The sequence below is a fragment of the Hydra vulgaris genome, chromosome 03 (assembly GCF_038396675.1).
Source record: "Hydra vulgaris chromosome 03, alternate assembly HydraT2T_AEP".
NCBI classification, from domain to species: Eukaryota; Metazoa; Cnidaria; class Hydrozoa; order Anthoathecata; family Hydridae; genus Hydra; species Hydra vulgaris.
The window spans coordinates 11,632,501-11,656,350 of record NC_088922.1 but is presented as its reverse complement, the minus strand read 5'-3'; the positions used below and the strand labels follow the sequence as shown (position 1 = coordinate 11,656,350).

Sequence of the window (23,850 nt, the reverse complement as noted above, 5' to 3'; positions counted from 1 at the left end):
AACTACAAATAAATTTTAAATACAAATGCAAATAAATTTTAAAATAATTTAAAAGTCCTATAATGTTTACACAATGCACACCTTTTTTATTTTCATTAGATGAGCAAGCAACTGGTTCCTGGAATGATTCCATATATTTAAATTGACTATATGACTATGTTTTGAAGTTTTAAATAATTTTTAATTGAATATAAATGTTTTGAAGTTAAAAATATATTTGGCAAAACATTTTATTGAATTGAAACAACAAACAAGTTTGCGACATTTAACTATTATGTTTTGGCAATCAGCTCACGGGGCGAATTAAGTGATCGCGAATTGAAAATTCCGTAAAAGTTTCTGGTGTTAAAATTTTGTTTTTCTTGACAAGCATTTTTGCGCGTTTTTTTCGGACCATTCATAACAGTTTTGCAAATTATTGATTTTAGAAGTTCATGCTTGTAAACGTTTCTGAAGTTTCGTAATTTTTCTAGATTTAATTAAATTTCGAGATTTATTTTGATTATTTTTTTTGTTATGTTTATAAACTAAAATATATAAATTATAAAAATATTGTGTTTAGATAAATTTCTCTCTCTCTCTCTCTCTCTCTCTCTCTCTCTCTCTCTCTCTCTATATATATATATATATATATATATATATATATATATATATATATATATATATATATATATATATATATATATAGATCTATATATATATATATATATATATATATATATATATATATATATATATATATATATATATATATATATATATATATATATATATATATTATAAAATACTTTTGGAATTATAAGTAACAACGTTTTTCTTATCTTTTTCTTATAGATTATTTAACAATTATTTATATTATTATTTATTTATGTAATTTTATTATAAATAAAAAGAATATGAGAATAAAAAAAAGTTGTGGTTTAAAACTCTCCAAGTATAAAATTTAACAATAACTACTTTGCCAAGCCATATAAGCATATATTTTATTTTTAATGTTTTTACGACTTTAAAGTGCATTTCGATGACAGTTTTAAATATCAAACATAATTTAATAATAAACTAATAATAAATCAATACGAATTTTATTTTAAAAAATATAGCAAAATACGTTTATACATCGGAGTTATCACTATTAACTTCTCTTTCTAAATCTGATATTGTTAATAGAGAAAGGTCGATACAATTACCATCAGCAGATTTTTTTTCGTTTTTTTGGATAGCGATGAGGAACAACAGATAGTCTTCTTATTTTATCTTTATACCATGCATCTAAAACAGGGTTTGGATCGAATTTCTTGATGCTGCATCCTTCTTCGCCTATTCGTAAAAGAGATTCAAAACGACCACTTGATAGTTTGTTTCTCCAATCCAATTTTACTCTGTTAATGCAGGAAAACATTCCTTCTACTTTAGAGTTTGCAAATGGACAAAGTAAAAGCAACTCGAATACGTCTAACAGATTTCTGCATTCAGCAATAATTATATCTGATGTAAATATTTTCTTCCACGTTTTCAAATAGTATTCACCTAACAAAATTTTTAGCATTGGAAGTATAACTGATGAAATTTTTATTGAGTGGACTGTTTTAAAACAGTCCACTCAATAAAAATTTCATCAGTTTTACACCTCCCATTTTTTAGGACATCTTTAAAATGTGAAATCACTTCTGCTATTTATTTCTCACCAAATGTAATCATAGGGTTCAATGGCCAAAAAGAAATGTTCAAAAGAAAAATTAAATTACAGAATAAAGGAGATATCTTAACATCTTTGAAATGTAAATCCATACCAATCGCTAAACTATTCATTATACCAGTATAAATGTGTTGCACCGATGCATTAGTTTTATCAAAAGTTTCTAAAGGACTTTTAGTGGTCTTTAATGGTTATATTATACTTACTGGTGTAAGTATACAACATGGCCCCATGCCCATGGCTGTAGAGAGGGGAGGGATCAGGGAGTATATTGTCCCAGGACCCGGCTACGTTTGAGGGCCCGTAAGAAAAAAGAGAAAGAAAAAATTTGAGCAAATTTGGCATTATATGGTGCGTATTTTTAGCCAAGGTCGGGCCCGCAAAAAATGCTCATTCCCCCCCCCCCCCATTTTTTGAGCCAACATGGCATAAAATTACACATGGGCAACGGGGGCGCATGTGTAATTTCATTCGTAGAATAACTATTTATTTTTTGGAGTATTTATTTTTTATTCTCAGTCGATTTTGGAAGCTAAAGTTAAATGTTGCTAACTGAGTCGGATTCTAACAGTGGGAAAAACAAGTGACGCATTAAAAATAATTACCTGAAGACGTTGGAATGTTTTAATTAAAAAAATTTCTTAAAAGCAGAGCCATTACTTGGCCCTAGCAGAACCATTACTAGAGCCCTCACGGCTCCCATAATTCGGTAAGGCGGGAGGGGGAAGGCAGCAAAATTACTTACCTTTTTCAAATTTTAGAGGGCCCTTTACTGAATTTGAGGATCTTTTTTTTTTAGTAATACTAATAATAGTAATCGAAGGTTTTCAAAATTTTGGGGCCTTAATGACAGGTTTGAGGGAGTGCTCTGCCTCCTATGCTACGGCACTGATTAAAAAAAAAGGGATGTTTTGAAGGAAAAATTTCTTCATATTCCTATAATAAAAAAGTTTTAACATAAAATAAATTTTTTTCAAAATATTACTTTATTATAGAAAGGAATATAAAATCAAAGATTGCAATCTAAGTTTTTCTACTCTTATTTGTCAAGTTTCACGTTTCTAAAAAAACGCGCCTAAATTTTAAAATAAACCTATGAAAATGATAATAGAGTTTAAGTTGCCGTACCGCCATTATCAATGTTTTCATATATTTGTTAACACTTTAGAAGTTCGTTGGATGATGTTGGTGGTTTAATCTAGCTTTGATCATCTAAGCTACATACATAAATACTAACTACACCAAAGTTTGATTTAGTTGATATTTAATGTACTTTATTTAACTTATTTATATTTCCTTAAATTTTTGTCATATAACATTAAGTATTTGAATCCTGATGATAGTTAAGCACTTTTTCTTAAATCAAATTATACGCTTTTCCTCTTACTTTAAAATCTATAAATAGCTTGTTCTATTTATTTTTTTTATTCTTTCATTACTTTTTTAAAACATTTAAGAATTTGTTAAGAAAATTAATTGTTAAGAAAAAAAAAAAAAAAAAAATTCCTAATTGTGATTTTTTAAAAAGAGGTATATTTTATTAACCACTTGGAACTCTACATATGTGTTTTTTAGCTTGTTCTTTTTTTCATATTTCTTTTGTTTAAAAAGTTTCTTTTCCTTTTTTACGTGTTTGCTTTGGTCCTATCTTTATGGTTTGAATGACGGGAAAGTAGAATAGTATCGAAGAAAAATTGCATGAAAAACGGATTAATATCGAAATTTTTTTGGTATTAATATCGAAAATTAGTTTAAGGAATTGATTGATGAAGGAAAAAATGTCGCAAATGCCTATATGGAATAATATTAAAATTTGGATTTAGGAATAGCATCGAAAAACTATCAAAGAGGTAGAACAAACGAGGAGTGTTGCTACATCGACTGACAAATAGGTAAAACACGTAAGTGCTGCTACTTTGACTGAGCTGGCAGTCTATCAATTTAAATTCACAACTTCAGTTTATTCTCTATTTCAAAACTAATTCAAAAAGTCTCTTTTCGTTCTTATTATTTTTTAAGTTATTTTGATCTTTTTCTGCTTTTCGTATTTTAGAGATCATTCCTTTATTTGCAATTTCTGTTTTATTCTCTGTTTCTATATAATTCCGGAAATTCTTTTTTTGAGCTTATTCAGTTTGGCTGTTTTCGATACTGTTACTACCACCCTGAATAATACCTTATTATCTTGATTCTGCTGCTACTGGAAGATGCTTTTGGAGATTCGAGTAAATTATCAGATGAAGATGGCTCAACTAGAGGTATAAATTCCAAACTAATACTATCATGAAAAGGAAGGTCTGATGATTGGAAGATATTTCTTCTGCAGGGATATAGATCAGTTTTTTGGAAACCATTTTGTGCATTTTTAGCAGCCGCTGTTCGTAAATAGGCTCTTCCAAAAATCTCAACAATATTAAGTGTAAGTGAGCGCCCTGTGCAAAGATGACTTTCAACTTTTTTGCAACTTGCAGTTTTGAACTTTCCTATAAATAAAACATTTAGAGGCTGCATTTTAGGAATTTTGTGTGGAAAATTTATAATAATTTCTACGTAGTTTTCAAGAGCTAAGTTTATGACGTCCAGGTTTCTAGAATGGGAATAACGGCCATTTGAAACTAGGGTAACTAGGTCATCTTTACTCGATCTTGTACATTGGATAAAGTGTTAGAACCATTTGGATTCAGCCTGTCATATGGCAGGATGCAATAGATCTAGGCAACGTCTGTTTCGTTAAAGTATTTTTCATACTTATTTGAGGAAAAATTATTAACGGTGGAATAAATGACCATCAGGATTCATGCAAATTATTACAGTAAACAACTTTCCCCTCTCCCATTCCTGCAGGTTAGCTACTTGTCTTTTACCTTTAGGTGCAATTATTTTGTTTCTTTTGTGCTACAATGATCCCTGTTTCGTAGCAATTATACAACCTATTAGGATTTTCATTAATTTCAGTCAGTCGGCATATTTAAAAATATTAAAATAAGAATTTACAGCTTTTGGATTAAAACTCGAGCTTTTTTTCTGGATTAGCTCGAGCTTTTGAAAGAACTTTTGGTCTACCTATTGTTAACTGTGGATGTCGAGTCAGAAAATTCTTTAATCATTTTCCCCCGGTGATTTCTTTGGCAATCGAAAAAGTTGTTTTAATATTATTTTTTCTTGCTATTTGATATTTCAATCTCCTAACATCTTTAACTGATAAACCAAAGTATTTTTTTGTAATATGAGGCAGTTTTCTGCTAATCTTGTTCTTTGTCTGGTGGTAATTCTGTTTTCTTCGCCAAGCGTGTACTTACAGCTTCTTCCTCGCTCTTCTTCAGATTTAGCATAGCGTTCCAATGTAGTTCGAGGTACTTTGAAAACTTTACTGGCTTTGAAACTACCCATATTTTTGTCCTTATTGCTGCGATAGCTTTTTTCATATCTTCTTGGTTCCATTTTCTTCTGGAAGTTCTCTGATAAAAAATTAAAAATAGAACTTATTTAAGTCAAATAAAAAAGGGAGCATCCCATTATATGAAAAAGTTATCTCCAATTATGGGGAACCCCACATTGAGTAGCTGACGATTCTCCGAATTAGGCAATATGAATGGTGTGCAAATAATTTGGATTTTTACAGTAATGTTTAGGTTCATAAGCAAAAGCATAAATGAAAGTTAAAAGTTTATCGCGTGGGGAAATAAGTAATTTATAAAATTTGCAAAGATATCTTTTGTCACAAAGGATTATTGAGCAGAACATAACTAAAATTCCTGAAGATACTTATCAAATTCTATTACAGGCAGTTCAATGTTGAAATGCAAAGCAATAGCGAAAAATGTTCAAAAAAAGTTCTTGAAGAAAACTTTCCAAATGATTTTTTTATTTTCTCTTGATATTTTAAACCATTTTTTTTTATAATTTATTTTTACCCCTTGTAAATGTGTTTACAGAGGGTGTTTAATAAAAAACTATAATAATAATTATATATATATATATCAACTTGTTTCTCCGCGCAGCGGCCTTGTTTGTCAAGGTTCGTGTTTCGGAGTTATAGAGTTGAGAGAGGGTCATAACCACTATTAAGTAGTCTCTTCATCTGTAGTGGCCTTCTCGGCCTTGAGGAGGTGAATAACAAAAATATATATATATATATATATATATATATATATATATATATATATATATATATATATATAACTTTAAAATTTGTAAAAACTTATGCAAAAAAAAAAGAGTTTGAAACTTCTTTGAAAACTCGTTAAGAGTTTTCAAAGAAGTTTTACGAAATGATTTTTTTTAAACAAAAGCAGTTCAATTTTTTTACTTTTGAACGGTTTTGCTACTTTATCTTCGATAGAAATATTTTCTTGCGATACCATGCTACATTTTTTGACTATTAATAAACGGGGAGCGAATAATAAGATTGTGTCGGAAAAAAACAAAAAATATCAGCCGTCGCCCCTTCTCCTGTTTGTTAAGTACTTGTGATTGAAGAGACGGATTTAAACCTCGTCAAGTCCCGTAAGGAACTGGGTAAAAAAATAAATAAAAAAATTGGCATTACTACGTCTACCACTCGGTTAATATTAGACTGCCGATCTTTATATTTTTGTTAAAAAATAATTTTCAAAAAAATTTTATAGTGAAAAGTTGACACTTTATAGTTGCTCCTTGCAGAAGTTGAAAAATTTATTTTACAAAACTTGCCAATGTAAATTATCCTTTGCAAAGTATTGGAAAATTTGATAAATTAATTGGTTCCTCCCTATTTAAAGTATTATTTTGTTATGTAAGTAGTATTGTAAGTTATGTTGCATTTATTCGAGGACGAATAATAATGAATTTCTAGATTAGAATTGAATTAATAAATGTCTATATAAGAACTGTATTTTTTCTGCCTTTATAAAAAGGAATTTTTTATCTTCTATATTTAAAATATAGAAATTTGTTTTTTAATCCAGCAAAAATACTACAAAACAAAATAAAATCCTGCAAAGATTTGATAAGTTCCTTGCCGAAAAAACGTTCTTTAAGAACTTAACAAATCTATAGCTGAATGGGAGACCAAAAGACAAGGTTCAAACACAAATAGTAGAGATTGTCAAAAATTTTGATACTTATAACTAGTATTTAGGTATTAAAAAGAAAATTACTTTACGAAGATTGTGTTATTTTTGTGATTACTTTTTGATAGACCAAACAGTTTTTACAAACTTCGATTACAGCTTTCAAAGGTTACATACTACATTTCAAAATTTTTCATCGCAAAGGCTTCATTTTGACTTACCGTAGGAATAGTTATACAACTAAGACTGTATCAAATTTTTTCTCCCTTTTCAAAAACAAACTTTTCAAAAGCGTTCTCCCTCCAGCTTGTCTATTATACTTCCTTGCTTATGTTTACTAGAATAGTAGTTCGGAAATATTCATAAATTACAATAACTGATGCCAATAAAAAAAGTTCTAATATTGAGTTAAACATAAAAACGAATATTTGGCCATATATTAACACTAAAGCTCAGCCAAAATTATCGAGTTTTTATTAAAATAAAAGTTTTATTATACGAGCTCTCCCTGATTCAAAAATGGAATCGTAAAATTTTTAAATTTATTTATTATAATTATTAAAAAAAACAAAAAAAAAACTGCCCAAACCGTATTATTAATAAATAGATTTCATAAAAGTTCATAAAAAATCTCGTATAAAAAGACGTTCACCAATAATATCCGACGAATAGTGGGAGAGGGTCGGAGAGAGTGGGTTTGTAGTTTGATATTAAAAGTTTATTAAACCTCAACCCATTGTGACATTAGTGGATGTAAAAAAGCACTTTAGCGTAACTATAGGGTGGTAGGCATAGCAAATGAGAGTTCCGGAAAACATTTTTATAAGACTATGACATGAATGTTGTCTGAACCACAAACAATGGATGAGTTTAAGAGATAAACAACTTTAGTAACAAAAGCTGAAGTGATTTGGATGTCTAACAATAGATTAATCTGTTAGGAATGAGAGGAACAGTTTGGTGATTAGATTCAAGAGTTGAATTAGAGGAAAAGTTCTTTGCAAATAGCATAATCTGCCTTATACTTGGAAGAGGTTTTAAGATCAGGCTCATGTAAATGGAATGTTTGACTTACTTTTGTTAATTACACTGTTAAAATTTTATCCAGTATTAGGCACCAAATCAATCAACAGAAATCACGTTTCCAGAAGTTTTTATGGTCTTATCACAAAGCACCGCGAAAAAACTAGTTTATGCCTCCTTCCTTACCAATGCCGTTTATTGAGCTAGAGACAGCATTGAACCTCGGACCTGAGTTGGTTCTGAGCCATAACTCTAACCACTGCGCCGCGGCTGCACAATTGGTAGATTTTTCAGATATGTCTTTTTTATATACAAAAGTATATTAAAAAGATATCTGAATCATTTTTTTGGGGAATTCGCTGGTTTCAATTCACCTTCAGAGAAAAAATAAAAATGGCTTTGTGTAATAGAGAAATTGCAGAGTTATTAAAAACAAAGAACCATTTTTCGATAAAATATCTTCAAGTATGTACTGCATATTGTTATTTTTTACAATTCCAATTCGTTTCATTTTCAATATCTTACAATCTTTTTTGAAACTAAAACTAACAAATAAATTATTTAAAAAACTCAATTGGACAAGACTTGCTATTCTGTATTTGTGAATTAAATTATGTGAAAGGTTAGCTTGTAAAATTAAAATATCAAACGGTTGTTATAAGTTTGTTTTGTAAAATTTTTTTTTTGGTTATTTAGGTGCCCCAAGAACTCCTACGGTCTTGTCACAGAGCACCGCAGAAGTGCATTTGACCAGGAATTTCACGCCTCCATCCTTACCGTAACGCGAAAATATGTCCAAAGCTCGTTTTAAACCTGGATCTCCTGCTTATAAAGCAAGCTCCCTTACTACTTTCGCCACGGCCAAACCGAAACAAATGATTCAAATATCACTAAAACCCTCAACAACAACAACAAAAAATAGATCAAAATCTTATATTTTTTTTTAATCCAAGTGATCGACCCTACTCAAACTCAAATGTATTTATAAAAACTTTATCAAAAATACCGTATGTAACAATAGCTTTAAAAAGATCTTCAGAATAATTTTTGTGGCAGTTGGATACCTTGTAGTCGTTTTCCCAGAACTGAATAAAATTATAATGGACAGATTCAGAGGTTCGTTCGCTCCAATAGTCCTTTGTTTGATAATTAATTGATGTTATTTTTAAAAACTCCTCTGTATGTTTTACTAAAGTGTGTACTTTAAGTAATACTCTTAATCCAACTTTGCAGTAAGCTTATTGAAACTCTTTGATTTTTATTTATAGTTTTTTTTTTCAGTCGTTCCTAAGCAACTAACTTTTGCATCTCTCAAGCAACTAAATGCTTGTAATATGAAAAAAAGATATTTATCATTATCTTTCAAAATATCTATGTTATCAAGTATCTTTAAACACTGCCCTTTCTCGAATTCAACTTGAATTTAAAGCCTAGTTTTATATTCCACTCTTCTACTTTCAAAGTTCGTTTTTTATTCCACTCTTCTACTTTCGAAGTTCGTTTTCAAAGCCTAGTTTTATATTCCACTTCTTCTAAAAAGAAATTTATTTGATTTAATACAATTATCAAGGCAATTAAAATCCTGTTTGTTTTTCCACTGAGAAGATGTAGACTTACAGGAACAAGGAATTATATAATCTTCATTTTATCTGAAAGATCATACAGTGATCACACAGTGATCTACCAATGATCACACAGTGATCTAACAGATGAAACAAAGTGATCTAAAAGTGGCTCCTTCACACAGTTATAAGATGCAGTAGAGAATTTTTAATTTTTGATTTTTTTCTGCAACCATTTTTGTAATTACTAGTCGATAATCTATTCCTAGCGTTTTATGTTCACCTTGAAATTCAAATTATCTTTGATAGCTTTACACCAAAAGCAGGGATAAGTTGACGCTGCATTTTCTAATCCAAATTAAATGTTGGCAAGCTTCATATCAAGTTAGTATAGATTTAGTAAATTTAACATCAGAATTTTTTTTTCAGATTTGCTCAAAATTCTTGCAAATTTTCTACAAGTGCAATAATAATAAGTTTATTGAACCCATCTTTGTATTTTTTTTTCATATACTTTCATCTCAAATTAATTTTCTAACTTTTCCTTTAATACCTCTCAATAATCTAAAATAATTAAGCAAGTTTTTAAGAGTTTAGCTCCTTTATCTATTACAATTTTCAAAAATTTACTCATTTGAAGTACATCTTCGTTCGACAACATATTTCACTAACCCTAAAATATCTTTACAGTAAGCTATTAATTTTTCCCCCTCATCAAAATTAATAAATCTTACATCAAAGAATTCATTTAACACAGTGTCATCTACAATAAGTTTGTTTCTCTTATCTTTTTCAAATGATAGGAAAACTTTCAAATGATTGGCAATCTTCTAAAAATTGTTTAAATCTTTGTGGTTTTAGAATTATAATTCAAATAAGTATTAATTAGATAATTAGAATTCAATTGTCTAATAGTATTTTTTTTAACTTTATCTTTATAGCTGCTTCATTAGGTTATCTCTCTGTAATACAACAGATGTGTGTAAAATCAGAGAAGATTCTAGAGAAAAAATAAGGAGGGGGGCGAGCTCTTAAAAAGTACTAATGCTTCTAAAAAAAATGGTCTTCAAAACTAAAAATTACCCAATTAAAATGTGTCAAAGGTCAGACTAACCGACTATGTTCCTCGAAAAACCGACTATAACTTGAAAATCGACATCTTTTGGGGAAAAGGAGTATAACTATCTCCTCCTCCCCCCTTCCAAACACACACGTATAGTTGCCCCTGGTGCTGATTCTGGTCCAATAACATTAAAACATTTTTTACAAACTTAATTAGTCCAGGAGAAATAACTTCTGAGTTGAGCTTTGGTCTTTTTCTTTTGTCTATACCTGGTCCTCATGTAGACAAAACTGTTTCTGGTCAGAACCTGAACAGTTGTTTGGATGTTAGACAAATCAAATGGTTTGCACAAAGTTATGCTGGTATAACTATTTTCTACTTTTATTAAATTAGTTTGACACCTTCCGCAAATTCCATTTGGAAAACGGCTGTCATTTAAGTTTCTATTATCTATAAATTATTTTGATTCTCATTAAAACTACACTTCCGTCTTGAACTTTACTTAATTTTTTTCATATTTCAAAACAAATTAAACAAGCTTGACTTCTACTTTGACTGTGTTTTGAATACGGCATTTCAATTGAAAAGAAGTTAATAATACTTAAGTTTTTAAAGCACATCTAAAGATATTACAAGCGCAATACATTACAAAACAAAACTTGCATTATTATACATCTCCACTATCAATATTAGAAAACTTCAAATTTGCACCATCTCTGAAAGTTATTTATCTTGAACACCAAAAATACAGGACCTGCTCTCTTAATCCCCCTTTACTTTGTAAGATAACGACAAAAAAATTCAAAGTTTAGATTATAACTGTACAAGGTATGGTTATCTAAAAAACGCAATCAGTTTCTAGTGTACTTTTTTTTTAATACAATATTTTCGCAAGGGTATGACCCGGTCTTTTAAAGACCGGGTTTGTTCGGCAAAAGTATAAGTAAATCACCAAAGTTTTAAAACTTTGCTAACTTTGTTGATAATTTTAAGGAACAGAAAGCTTGGATAAAATTATTTTAATAATAAATAACTTGTAAAGACGAAACTGTTGTTTCGTTATAAATATGTAATACTCACGATTTTTAAAATAAAATTTTGGTAGCTTTTTAAGTTACTCAATTTTTTTTTTCAAATTTTTTAAGGTTTATCAAAATTCATATACATTGTGACAATTTGTTCTGAGGGAGCCCATCTAATAAATTTGCTAGGGGCCTCAGATGGTATAGTTATGCTACTTGTCATTTAAGCTAATGAAAAATATAATGAATAAATGTTTTTCGCATTAAATAATCTAATGTTAAGTAAGTCTAAATTTAAATCTGAATATCTCGGATTTGTATTCACTTAATAAGTAACTTTAAAAGGTGCACGTGTGCCGTTCGAAAGTATTTTGCATATATAAACCATTGATATTGAGTATAGCGTTGATATTGAAGGAAGCGTTGATATTTAGTGTGGCGTTGATATTGAGTATATCGGTGATATTGAGTGTTTTGTTAACATTGAGTGTAGCGTTGCTATTAAGTTGATAGAAGTTGAATTTTAAAAGTAAACTGCTACATTATAGTTAAAAAAAAATCAATAAAATTACTATACCCTTTTAAAACCAAACTTGATTGTCTCGAATAAATAAGACAATTTTGAATATTTACAGTATTTATTATCCAAGGTAACCACGTTTAGTTTTTTTAAATAATTTATTTGCTATGTAGACGTAAGTAATTTTTAGAGGTCTTTGAGAATAGTAATATTAATGTATTTTTTAAAGTTGATTTTTTACGTGAAGCAATCAGCGAATCAAGCAATCCTATAGAGTAACTGCAGATCACTTATGTCTCATTTTGTGCATACTACGCAAGAAAGTGGTACATTGTTTTGGTAACCTTGTCCTTCGCATTTTAAAAAGTTACAGTTAGACACTTCCACGTATCTTAACTGACCATTGTCTTCATTAGTTTCTCCGTAAACGCAAATATACTCAGTTCTGCTATTGAGACGAGTTTTAAGCATACCTTTATATTCCGTTAACCAACCAACTGGGCATTTCGTTTCAGCTGGTATCATTAGGACATTATTTTTGCTATACCTTTCGCAAACTGAACAATCAATTTGTTTTCCATTTAAATGAGTGATTCCAGTTATTTGTGCAAACTTGTTGCTTTCTTTTTTATTGTTGTTGTTTTTACTTAAGTTTGAAGAGTTAACATTCCGATACGATGGTTGTTGAGGAAGACACAAATAATTTGAGCCATCACCTTTTTGAGTAGAAACAGCGCCACTTATGTAACCTAAAATTAATATACTCAGTTTAAATATTTTGAAATGTTTTAAAATAAACTTGAAGGGTTTTTTCTTATTAAAAAAGCAACCTGCCTAATGTTTTTGATAGTACCGTAAAGTGAGGTTACTTAAAGCATTTTTCAGTTTTAAAGTGCGATAGTTTTATAAAGGGTAGCCGTACTAATTCAAAAAAAAAGTACATAAAATGGCACCATTACACTAATATGATTGTGAAAGTTTCACAATTATATTAGTTTAATAAAAAAAAAAAAATACCCCGTTCAAAGTCAAATTCAAACTAGGATCCAAAAAAGTTTTCACCGGATTATTCCTTTCATTCATACGCGTCAAAGTTTGTGTTAAAAGTGCTGGGAGACTTTCTTTTGGTACAGGTCCATACTTTGGGTGTGTACTCTTTCAAGATAATAAGTTCTTACGCCTGGCATTTTTATATGGACAAAAAAATGCCATATCGAGAGGTTGACTAATTTAGCTTAAGTTAGGAGAAAGGCAAATAAAGTTGATGCTATTTTCATAACAAATGTTTATGACTGATATGTTTATGTGAGAACTCAAGTTGTTGCCTATGAGAACTTTGCAGCCTGGTTAGTTTTTTATCCACATACCAAAAGAGATGTTGCAGATTTTGAGTGGTTTGAAAATATTTCGGGGTTTTGAATTTCCTCCTTATAACAAAACATTTATAAACATTTGGCTTTACCAGGGTTGTCAGTCAAATTTGTCTTATTATATTTGTGTATATTTTATGCTGGGATCCCATCAATTCTAACTGCCAATTTATCAAAAACTTGTTGATATTTTCTACGGTCAGTCCAGCTCGAGCTCGTTTTATGTTTGCTCGGAGACGTTGTGATACAATAGAAGAGTTCCTCTTTAATATCGAGTAAACAAAACTCTTTTCCGGAAGATTTTTCTTAAACTTTAGATTGCTCAATTACGAGAAGTTTCGAATTCGATCCCCACCACGTTCCTGGTAGCGCTCAACTTGTTTCTCCGCGCAGCGACCTTGTTCTTAAAGGTTCGTGTTTCGGAGTTAGAGAGTTGAGAAAGGGTTATAACCACAACTAAAGTAGTCTTATCAGCTATAGTGGTCTACTCGGCCTTGTGGTGGTGAATTATCATTAAAAAAAGGAACAAATTGAAATAGAAATGTTCAAAATAACCTCACGTGTTAAAAGCCACCCCACTTTACGGTATATTTATATTTAATACTTTTCTCCACAACAATTTAACATGTGTTAATGTTTTAACATTAATAAATAATGTTGTTAATTAATATCAATATAAACAATATATTGCAATATATAGCAATATATAAAATAATGTAATTAATTAATAACAATATATAAATGATAGCAAAACTTTAGTTTTTCACTTTTGTCTGTTTCAAAAAAAAAAAAAACTTGTGTTAAAGAACCAGTAAATCAATAATTGTGAATAAATTATATATTTATTTTTGCCTTAGTTTATAGATATTGATGTTTTGATTAACAAAGACTAACTTCCTTACTTCCACTTAAAATAGCGCTAAAATAGGGCATTTTAAACAAACTTTGCGAATAAATAAAATTCGAGAAAAAAATTGAGTATTTGTTGCCTTTTTTTTTTCTATGCATCGCTAGTTTGATTCATTCAATCCACAAAATTGAGCTTTCGATATATTAAGAACATTTATATATATTTTTTTATATTTAAGCAAACCTTTTATTAGAATAAAACAAATTTACTTTTTTATAACTATAACTTCTTATTGTAACTTTTTTATAAAATAATATCACACACATGTATTTTTTTATTAAAGAAAACTAGATTGGGGTAGGGTTGGATTGCAAATTTTGTTTTAAAGAAGCTCTACAATCACTACCAGAGCAGCACAGTTGGGTCACTGTTAGTATTGAATTATGGGTACTACGCTAGATTAACATTTGCAACGAAAAAAGTGGCCGCCTATTGGATCAATATTGGCAACGTACTCCTAATTAATCATACATTTAACACGTGCGTGTTGGCTGCGTTAAGTTGCGTGTTGGCTACGTTACATTGGGTCACTATTGGTCTAAATTTATTAGCTCAAAAAGTTTTGAGTTATACAAATCTAAACTTTTATAACTGAAAATCTTTTTAAAAAAAAGTTTTGAGTTATAAAAAATAATTAGGTAGTCAAAACTATCTAACCAATACAAATGAAACTTAACTCTAAATTTTTAGCCAAAAATTTAGTCAAAGTCTTAGCTGAGCTAGGCTATCAGCTGCGCTTTTTAGAATTAACAAACTGGTGTTATTTTATTATTTGGTGTTAGTATAATTATTGTTTGATTTATCTTATTAATTATTAAATTAAAACATTTCAGTTTTAATATACTATTCAGTATTTAAATTTTTGTATTTATTGTTATTGTTGTTGCTGACATGCCAACTTTATGCCAACGCAATACTCACCTTTTCTTTTTGTTGAAAAAATTAACTCGAACTGCAATTTTTTAATTTTCATGTTCAATGCTTTTGCGCTAACTAACAAATAATGCAGTAGTCCCTGCTTCATATTCAATTTTTTGCTTTAGTTAACGCAAAATAAGGCTCTCCTAACTGCAAATCCAAAAAGTTGAACCTACTAATGCAAAATGTGTTTGGTCCAATCGACTCAAGCCTCTCGGGAGCTTTCATTTATTCAAAAGATAGAAAGTAAAACAATCTTTTTCAAAGCATCTTTTTTTGACATAAGTATAAATATTATAAGTGTTTAGAGTATGCTCCATCTAAAGTGCAAAAAACGCTGCATCTACCCACGCTTTGTACAACAAAAAACAAAAACATTAAAAACCAAAAATGAGACAACTTAGTTTTAATTGGACTTAAATAACGTTTTAAACCAATAACAAATAAAACTAATAATATCAAAGATCATTCGTAAACAAGTCGTCAAATAATGCATAGTAGTTTAAAACAAAATTACGCATAAAAAGACAAAACAACTTACCATTATAAAGTAATGTAGCATTTTGGTTACATTCTTTGCTACCCCACTTGATGTAAATTATTGAATTGCTTTTTATAGGGGCACAATTAATACTATGACCTATAATGCGAGATGCATGTGGGTTTTAAATTAAATAAGTAAATAGCATTTAAATTAAATAATTTTTTTTGTAATTTAAAATTTTATGTTATAAAAATATAATATAGAAAAAACAACGAATACTTTACCTGGTGCTCCTGATGGACCTGGTTCACCTTTTTCTCCTTTATCACCTTTTGGACCTCGAGGTCCTTTAACACTTTGTTCCTGAAATATATATATATATATATATATATATATATATATATATATATATATATATATATATATATATATATATATATATATATATACAGTCGCGAGCAGTGAATTCAATTGAATACAATTCACTGCTCGCAACTGTATATATATATATATATATATATATATATATATATATATATATATATATATATATATATATATATATATATATATATATATATATACAGTCGCGAGCAGTGAATTGTACACAGTAGCAATTTTGGCTACTTTTTATCTTTTTGTCTCGTAATTTAATGGTTACACATATATATATATATATATATATATATATATATATATATATATATATATATATATATATATATATATTGTATATATATATATATATATATATATATATATATATATATATATATATATATATATATATATATATATATATTATATATATATATATATATATATATATATATATTCATATATATTCATATATATATATACACGCACACACATTTATATATACGCATAAATGTGCGTGTATTTGTATTTATTATTTAATTTTGTTTTATTGAAAAGCAGATTACCATTACTTGACTTTTTTCTGTATAATTTACGTTGACGCAGTTTTCTGAAAAAGAAAAAAATTTTAAAATTGGACAAGTTATTAAATACTAATAATCCATTGTAAGCACATTACAACTTTTTTTTAGCAGCACATTTATAAAATATTTTTTTTGGTAAAAATATTTGCAATGTAAAAGTAAGTAAAATCATTTACTGGTGCAAAAGGAAGAATTAGAAATGGCTTCCACAACATAAACTATAATATTTTGCCCTTTTTACAAATAGAGAATTTAATTTGTTAATAAAAAGCGGCTTCGCTTTTCGATCAATAAAATTCAGCAAGTTGAACATCTAGTATATGCATATATATATACATATATAAATATATATATATATCTATATAGAGTTACATGGTCAATGTAACTCTATATAATCGGTAATAAGCACTACGTTCTTGTTAGTAATTGGCCTAGCCGGTAACTAACAAGAACGTAGTGCTCTTCTCAGACGGAACCATTCTTGGTTAAAGTTTTATTGATTCTTCCTTCAAACCCAATTACTTTAAAACCATTTTGTTTGCTTTGAAGAGCTTTAACTTTTGTTTCCCCAAATTTGAATCTTTCCCGTTCTACCTTTTTTCGATCCAGAGTCTTTGATTTATTTAACAAACCCATGTCCTACAATACTGCATTATTATTGCTGCTGTTGCAAGACTGCTAACTCTGTAGCTATCTAATGTGGCGGCAAGTCTAGGATAGCATAATCTATTTTGTTTCATAAACATTTTATCTCTGAAAAGGAATTATTCTTCTGAAATTTTGCTATTAATTTTAAAAGAAGTTTCTTCAATAGTGGTTTCAACGTTAACGTTGGAAGTTGTCCAACGTTAACATTGGAAGTTGTCCAACGTTAACGTTGGAAGTTGTCCAACGTTAACGTTGGAAGTTGTCCAACGTTAACATTGGAAGTTGTCCAACGTTAACATTGGAAGTTGTCCAACGTTAACATTGGAAGTTGTCCAACGTTAACATTGGAAGTTGTCCAACGTCAACATTGGAAGTTGTCGTTTCTTGTTCAACCTGCTCTTTTAACTTTTGTTTCCTTTCATAAATTTTTTTCTTTTTTGCTTTAGTTTTATCAATAAACCCTAATTCGTTCGTTCTCTTTTTCTGCCCAATAAAATCTTCCCATTCTAAAACAGGTATTTTTATGTCACATTTACAAGCTTTGCGGTCAATACCTCTATCGTAGCATGTGCACGAGCAAATGTCAAACATTTCATCAAAGATTTCTTTATCTTTTCGGAATTTATCACTTTCTCTTCTGTTAACAGGAGTTTTGTTCAGAAGTTGAGCCGTTTATAGAAGGCGCTCAACCTCAAGACAGATTCCTTCGTGATTTATGGTCGGAAATGAAAATTTGTCTCATATTCGACATAAATCTTCTGAAATTTTTTGACGCAATACTGCCAATGCCTCTCTTGGTGCTCCATTAACGTTCTCCTCTTGTAACAAAAACATATATTGTGACGAAACATAAGTGAACATTTATATATATATATATATATATGTATATATCACAAAATCTGATATATATATATATATATATATATATATATATATATATATATATATATATATATATATATATATATATATATATATATATATAAACAAAGCTATGATATATAGCTATCAATATATCATAACAACATTACTAGCTACAAAGCTGCAATGTTATCATTGAAACTTTTTTGCGGAAATCTTTAATTTGAATTTGTCGAAAGAATTCAAATAAACAACTTCTGATTGTTTGTTTACAACTTTTACTACCTTTTTTTTTGTTTTAACTACAGAAAAAGTAATTTTTATTATTTAATAATGCATTTTTTTAATAAATGCAATTTCTTTGCAATGCAATTTTTTAATTTCGTTGAATAATTTTAAACTACTACGTCTTAACCTAAGAGTTGAAACAGTTGAATCTTTGGATGTAGCTAAAAATATTTGTTAAAAATATCCATGTTGAATGTCATTAGATTTAGTCAACTTCATTTTGAAATAATCATGTTGAAATAGTTTGTTTGACTTCATGTTGAAATAGTCAGATATGTTTGTAATAGAACTCTGTTACTCTAAATACGTGTTTGAAAAAAATAGTACGATAGAATAATTTTGGATTGTATTTGGGGCTTGAATTTAAATATAATTATATGTAAAAGCTACATTTTAAAAAAAATTTCTTTTGACACTAAAATCATTTTGATCTTGTTCAAGCAATTTTCATAAAACACTTTTATTGTTTCTTATCGAATAGGAGTTTATATTTTTAAATGCAGTGATGGCCAAATACAAGATTATTTATATCACTTTTACTTTCAATTATTATTAATGCACTTAACACAATTAACACCAAAAAGTTAAACAGCTCTAATTACCATTTTTTAGCACTTTTTTGTTTTGTTTTGTTTTTCAAAGACGTCTTTTAAATTTTTTTAGTTAATCATTAGAAAAATTATATAAATATAAACAAAATATAGTATAACTTTGTCATGCCGTTTTACGAAAAAACGGATGAACTAATACAGTTGTTCATTCATGCATCTTACAAACCCTAATTGCAAATCTAAAATTTAAGTTTTAAAAAAGTGCTTTCTTCATAAGGTTTCTGTATGGTATTAGTAATGTGAAAATTTTTATGGAAGTGCACCTGAAAAAAACATTTTAGACAGGTAGAACCATTAAAAACAAAAAATATAAAGCAAAAGATAATAGGGTAGAAGAAAAAAAAATTATACCAACAAACTTTTTTCCATTGCAATCGCAAGCCAAAGATGTTTTATTTGAATACATGCGATATATTCTATTTACCCATTCTTCAGCAGCTTTCACGTTTTCCATTCTAAAAAAATTAATCGATTAAAGTAATGCTCGGAAATCCGTTTATTTATAACTTTGATACAAGTTATTCCCTGGTCAGTTTGTCAACGAGTTATAAATAACGACACATTTACATTTATGGAAATGATAATTTGGAATGATAAAAAAAAATCTATTTTCATAAAACACCAACAAAAGTTTAATAGCATCTAAATTCAAAATTTTGAAAATTTTAGTTAAGGAAAAATGGTGTTTTTGTCTAAAGCATGGGAAGGAAAGTTTAGAAAAAATGTCTAGTCAGAAAAGGTTTCTTGTCCACAGCATGTGTAAATAAATATTTTATAGATCTATATTACTCTTTTATCCATAGCTACGTAAGCTATTGTAATATTGCTTGGGCAAGTTCTTGCTCTTCAGCATTGAAAAAAAAATATACATATATATTAAACAAAAACAAGCTAGTAGAATTACATGTAATGTAAATACGCCCACTACAAGCCGTTATTCCGGGAAATTAAAGGTCTTAATTTATGTGAGTTAAACCTGTTCCAAATCTTGTTAGTCTTTAACTTACCTAAGTCAACTCTTAAAACATCCGATAACTCAATTTCATTTAGAGAAATGTTCCTCTATGGAACATAGTTCTTCATGAAAATATGAAAAGCATAACCTCAATAAATTGTTTTAAAAACATAGTTAAACAGTATTTACTTGAATTATCAGACAAAAACATATTTTTGTATTTTTAAGTTAAAAAATATAAAGACATTTCGGAATATTTCTTACTTTATCTATTTATAATATTGCTGCAACTTATCGTATGTTATTGTAATTATGTATTAACTTATTTTATAAAATAAGTACTAGTAAACTTATATAATGAGAAATTTTAAAAAATACTTGATTCTTACTAGGGGGCTTGGTGACAAGACATCTGTCTTCTACTTGCTCTTGTTGTCCTTAATTTTTATCAAAATTTTATTGATGAAATATTTATAAAAGAAAAAATAAATAATAATAAAATGTGTAAAATCAGAATACTTTCCATCTTATTTTTGCGAATGAAGTGTTTTTTGCAGACGACAAAACGCTTAATCCATCTTAAATGTCAAGTAACAAATACTACAATATGGTTGGTGATTGTATTAGTATATTAATAGTATAATGAATATTACTAAATGTTCTTAGGATAAATAAATAATAGTAATTTAACATTATTACTAAATTTTAACAAATGTAATTTGATACATATATATATATATATATATATATATATATATATATATATATATATATATATATATATATATATATATATATATATATATATATATATATATATATATATATATATATATATATATATATATATATATGTATATATATATAACACCTTTTTTTTAATATTTTGCTTTAAACTCAAGTTCACTTTAATAGAATTATTTGAAATTAGAATATCGAATATTTAAATCAAATATTTAAATCAAATATTTAAAACGAGAGAAGTGCACCCATGGTACCTTTCCGAAAACCAATAAAATAAGTTGCAAAAAATTATGGTGCTCAGAGTTCCTTTTTTTAACATTCAATCTAAAAACCCTCCCCAAAAACTCCCCGAACAATTTTATAAAAATTTTTTTGTGGTATTTCCAAATTTATCAAAATTTACCTATAGAATTTGCATTTCATCAATTAATCTTTAGGTGTTAAAAACTTATTACGACCTAATTAGATTTATTTTTGTAAGTATAAGATAAAAATATCTTCAAGTATGATGGATTTGTCAATTAAAAGTTGAATAAGGAATGTGACAAAATTTGTAAACTTAAAAATGCTTAGATGAAAATTTTGAAGAAAGAAGACAGAACTTAGTATAATAAACTGCGCAATGGTAGTTATGAGAATAGCAGTTGCATAGAAACCCAAAAAAATTTCTTTGTATTTCAAAAAAAATATTTCCAAATTTTGCTTACATTTCAGACTTTATTTAACTTAAAATATAATACTATAATATTAAAGATGCTATAATACCTTAACTGCAATTTTCTTTCTAATTTTCTGATAAAAGTTGCAAAACTCAAACAAAATAAAACAGTTTATTAAATTGTTTGTTTTTTAATATAATTATATAGTTAATTCAACTTTTTCATGATAAGCAAAAATGACTGCAACGGTTATCAATAGATCGGTAAGATAAAAAAAAAAAAATTAAAATAAATTTTTTGTAAGTATAATAAAAAGCAGAACGTGTTATTTTTCATTTTAAGCCTAAAATAAAATTAAAGACTGATACCGGATGAGGGGAGAGGAGGGGGAGGGGAAAGGGGGAAAACACTTTTTTTCTTAAGAACTTTTTTTTCTCAATAAATTTCTAGATATAGAGGACTTTTTTTTTAAATTGACGATTGTGCTCTAATTTGAAACTCGTGCTATCGGCCCTGTCATTAATGTAAATAAAAGAGAATTGAATAATTTTTACATATTAAAAGGAATTTCGAGAAGGCTCAGAAAAAAGTGTTAACGGATAAAAAAGTTAAATTAAAAGCGAGGAAGACCTTTAAATTTATGTGAAAATTTCAACTTTTTACCATACAAAAAACTACAGAAAATTTTAATCAAGGAAAACATGTAGTTATGTTGGCTATTATTTTACCTCGATATCCTCCAGTCTAGAAGATTTATTCTTATTCAACTATGGGTAACACTGGGGTGAATGTAAGTGAGAGTGTCCACTGGATAAATATAATAAGAATTGTAAGCAATTAAGTGATGAAGGGGGAAGCTACTTGTTTTACTACCATGATTACCATGTAGAAACAAGTTGTTAGACTCTGACCCAAATAAACGAATACAAAAGTGACTGACTGACTGAAGTTACATCGTCCTACATACAAGCTAAATAAAACTCTACATGGTAGTGGTCACAATAAGGTTGTTAAAAAAATAGAATATGAGAACATAAAGGAAGTTTTTACCAGAATTTTTGTTTAACAATCCAAAATTTAATATTAATAGTTTTGTATTGTTATACAAATATTTCTTATTAACCAAAACAACTTAAAAATCAACAACAACAACAAAAAGTTGTATTTCTTTTAATACTAATAAATAAATTGGTTAAATTGAATAAATCTTTTTTTGATTAAGTTTAAAAACGATTGGTTCAATTAAAGTCCAATTTTATTATTATTTTAAAGTAAAGCTTTTGTTTTTTATTTAAAAAAAAACAAAAACATTTTAAAGTTAGAGCCCAGATTAATTTTATCTTGACTTTCAGATGCTTGTTCTCAATCTAAAATCAGCAGATTATCAAAGATATCTTTGCTCAGATATCTTTGCTTTTAAACAATAAATGTAAACTTTATAAGACCTATTTACAATTATAGGTAACTTTAGTTTTAATTTAAGAAAGTACATACATGAAAAAACCATTTCTTTAGATATTTGTTTAAAATTTTGTCTTTTAGGTTTATAATGGCAAAAATAAAATTAAAAAATAAAATTAAAAAGAATAATTATTCTTAAAAATAATTAGAGAAGTACCCTAATTATGGAGATTTTTTGTTCCAATATATCTAGCGATCACAAAAAGATATTTTCATCAAACTTTGGAAACTAATCAATAAATGGGCAATGCATGTTGCATGCCAATAATGTTACATGTTCTGAAGTAAGTAAAAGTTAACAAATCAAAATATAACTTTAGTTTGCTCAATAACAATAATTTGGGTAATTTACCTTAAAAAGAAGTATAAAAATCCTTATGAAAATAAGTTAAAAATAAGTTAGACTTTTACGAAAAGAATGAATCCTGAAAATTTCAATACATTTGACAAAACAGATATTAAGTTATTTGGATCAAAGTTAAAAAAATTGCGAATCTGAGAAAAACGCATTAAAAGAATAAAAACTAATTCAAACAACTATTATAAAATCCAAAAAGTTCCAGAAGCATACAATTCACCTTCTACAGCAATATTTTTAGCATCAAAACCTTTTTATTTCTCTCAGCTTTTTTCTTCTTTTCTGAACAATTTCAATGGACTTTTTTTTAGTATTTTTTATGTAAGCCGTTTATGCAAAATTGACCAGGTTTTAAACTAAAGCTATGATAAAAACATAAGAAACCATAACCACCTTCTTTGAAACATATTACTGCAGATGCTATAGCTATATCATTTAACTAGCAGTCTAAATTCGTCAAAAAACCGACTGTAAGGAGTAGATCACCCCTTTCTCCCACACCCCTCCCTCTAAAACTGTCTTTATATACAATTTTTACTAATAAAAAATCTTTTTTTTCATTAAAAAATTCTTTACAAAAATAATACACAATAAAACTGGTTAATCTAAAAAAGATTTTATTCTTATTTTTATTCTTATTTTTATTCTTTGTATTTTGTGAATATTTTACATCGTAGTTGAGAG

General features: G+C 28.0%; 1 protein-coding gene across 2 annotated transcripts in view; it reads right to left on the bottom strand.

Moving 5' to 3' along the window:
* Positions 1-11,501: 11,501 nt before the first annotated feature.
* LOC101240655 (uncharacterized) overlaps positions 11,502-23,850 on the bottom strand; it is a 35,503-nt gene continuing 23,154 nt past the window's right edge. For both annotated transcript variants that reach the window (XM_065792340.1, XM_065792339.1), the window contains exons 3-7: positions 19,341-19,444; positions 16,564-16,607; positions 15,904-15,982; positions 15,677-15,775; positions 11,502-12,686 (exon numbers count right to left, since the gene is read on the bottom strand). In XM_065792340.1, coding sequence (XP_065648412.1) covers positions 12,235-12,686; positions 15,677-15,775; positions 15,904-15,982; positions 16,564-16,607; positions 19,341-19,444 — 778 coding nt within the window. In that variant the 3' untranslated portion in view covers positions 11,502-12,234. The remainder of the gene's footprint in view (positions 12,687-15,676; positions 15,776-15,903; positions 15,983-16,563; positions 16,608-19,340; positions 19,445-23,850) is intronic.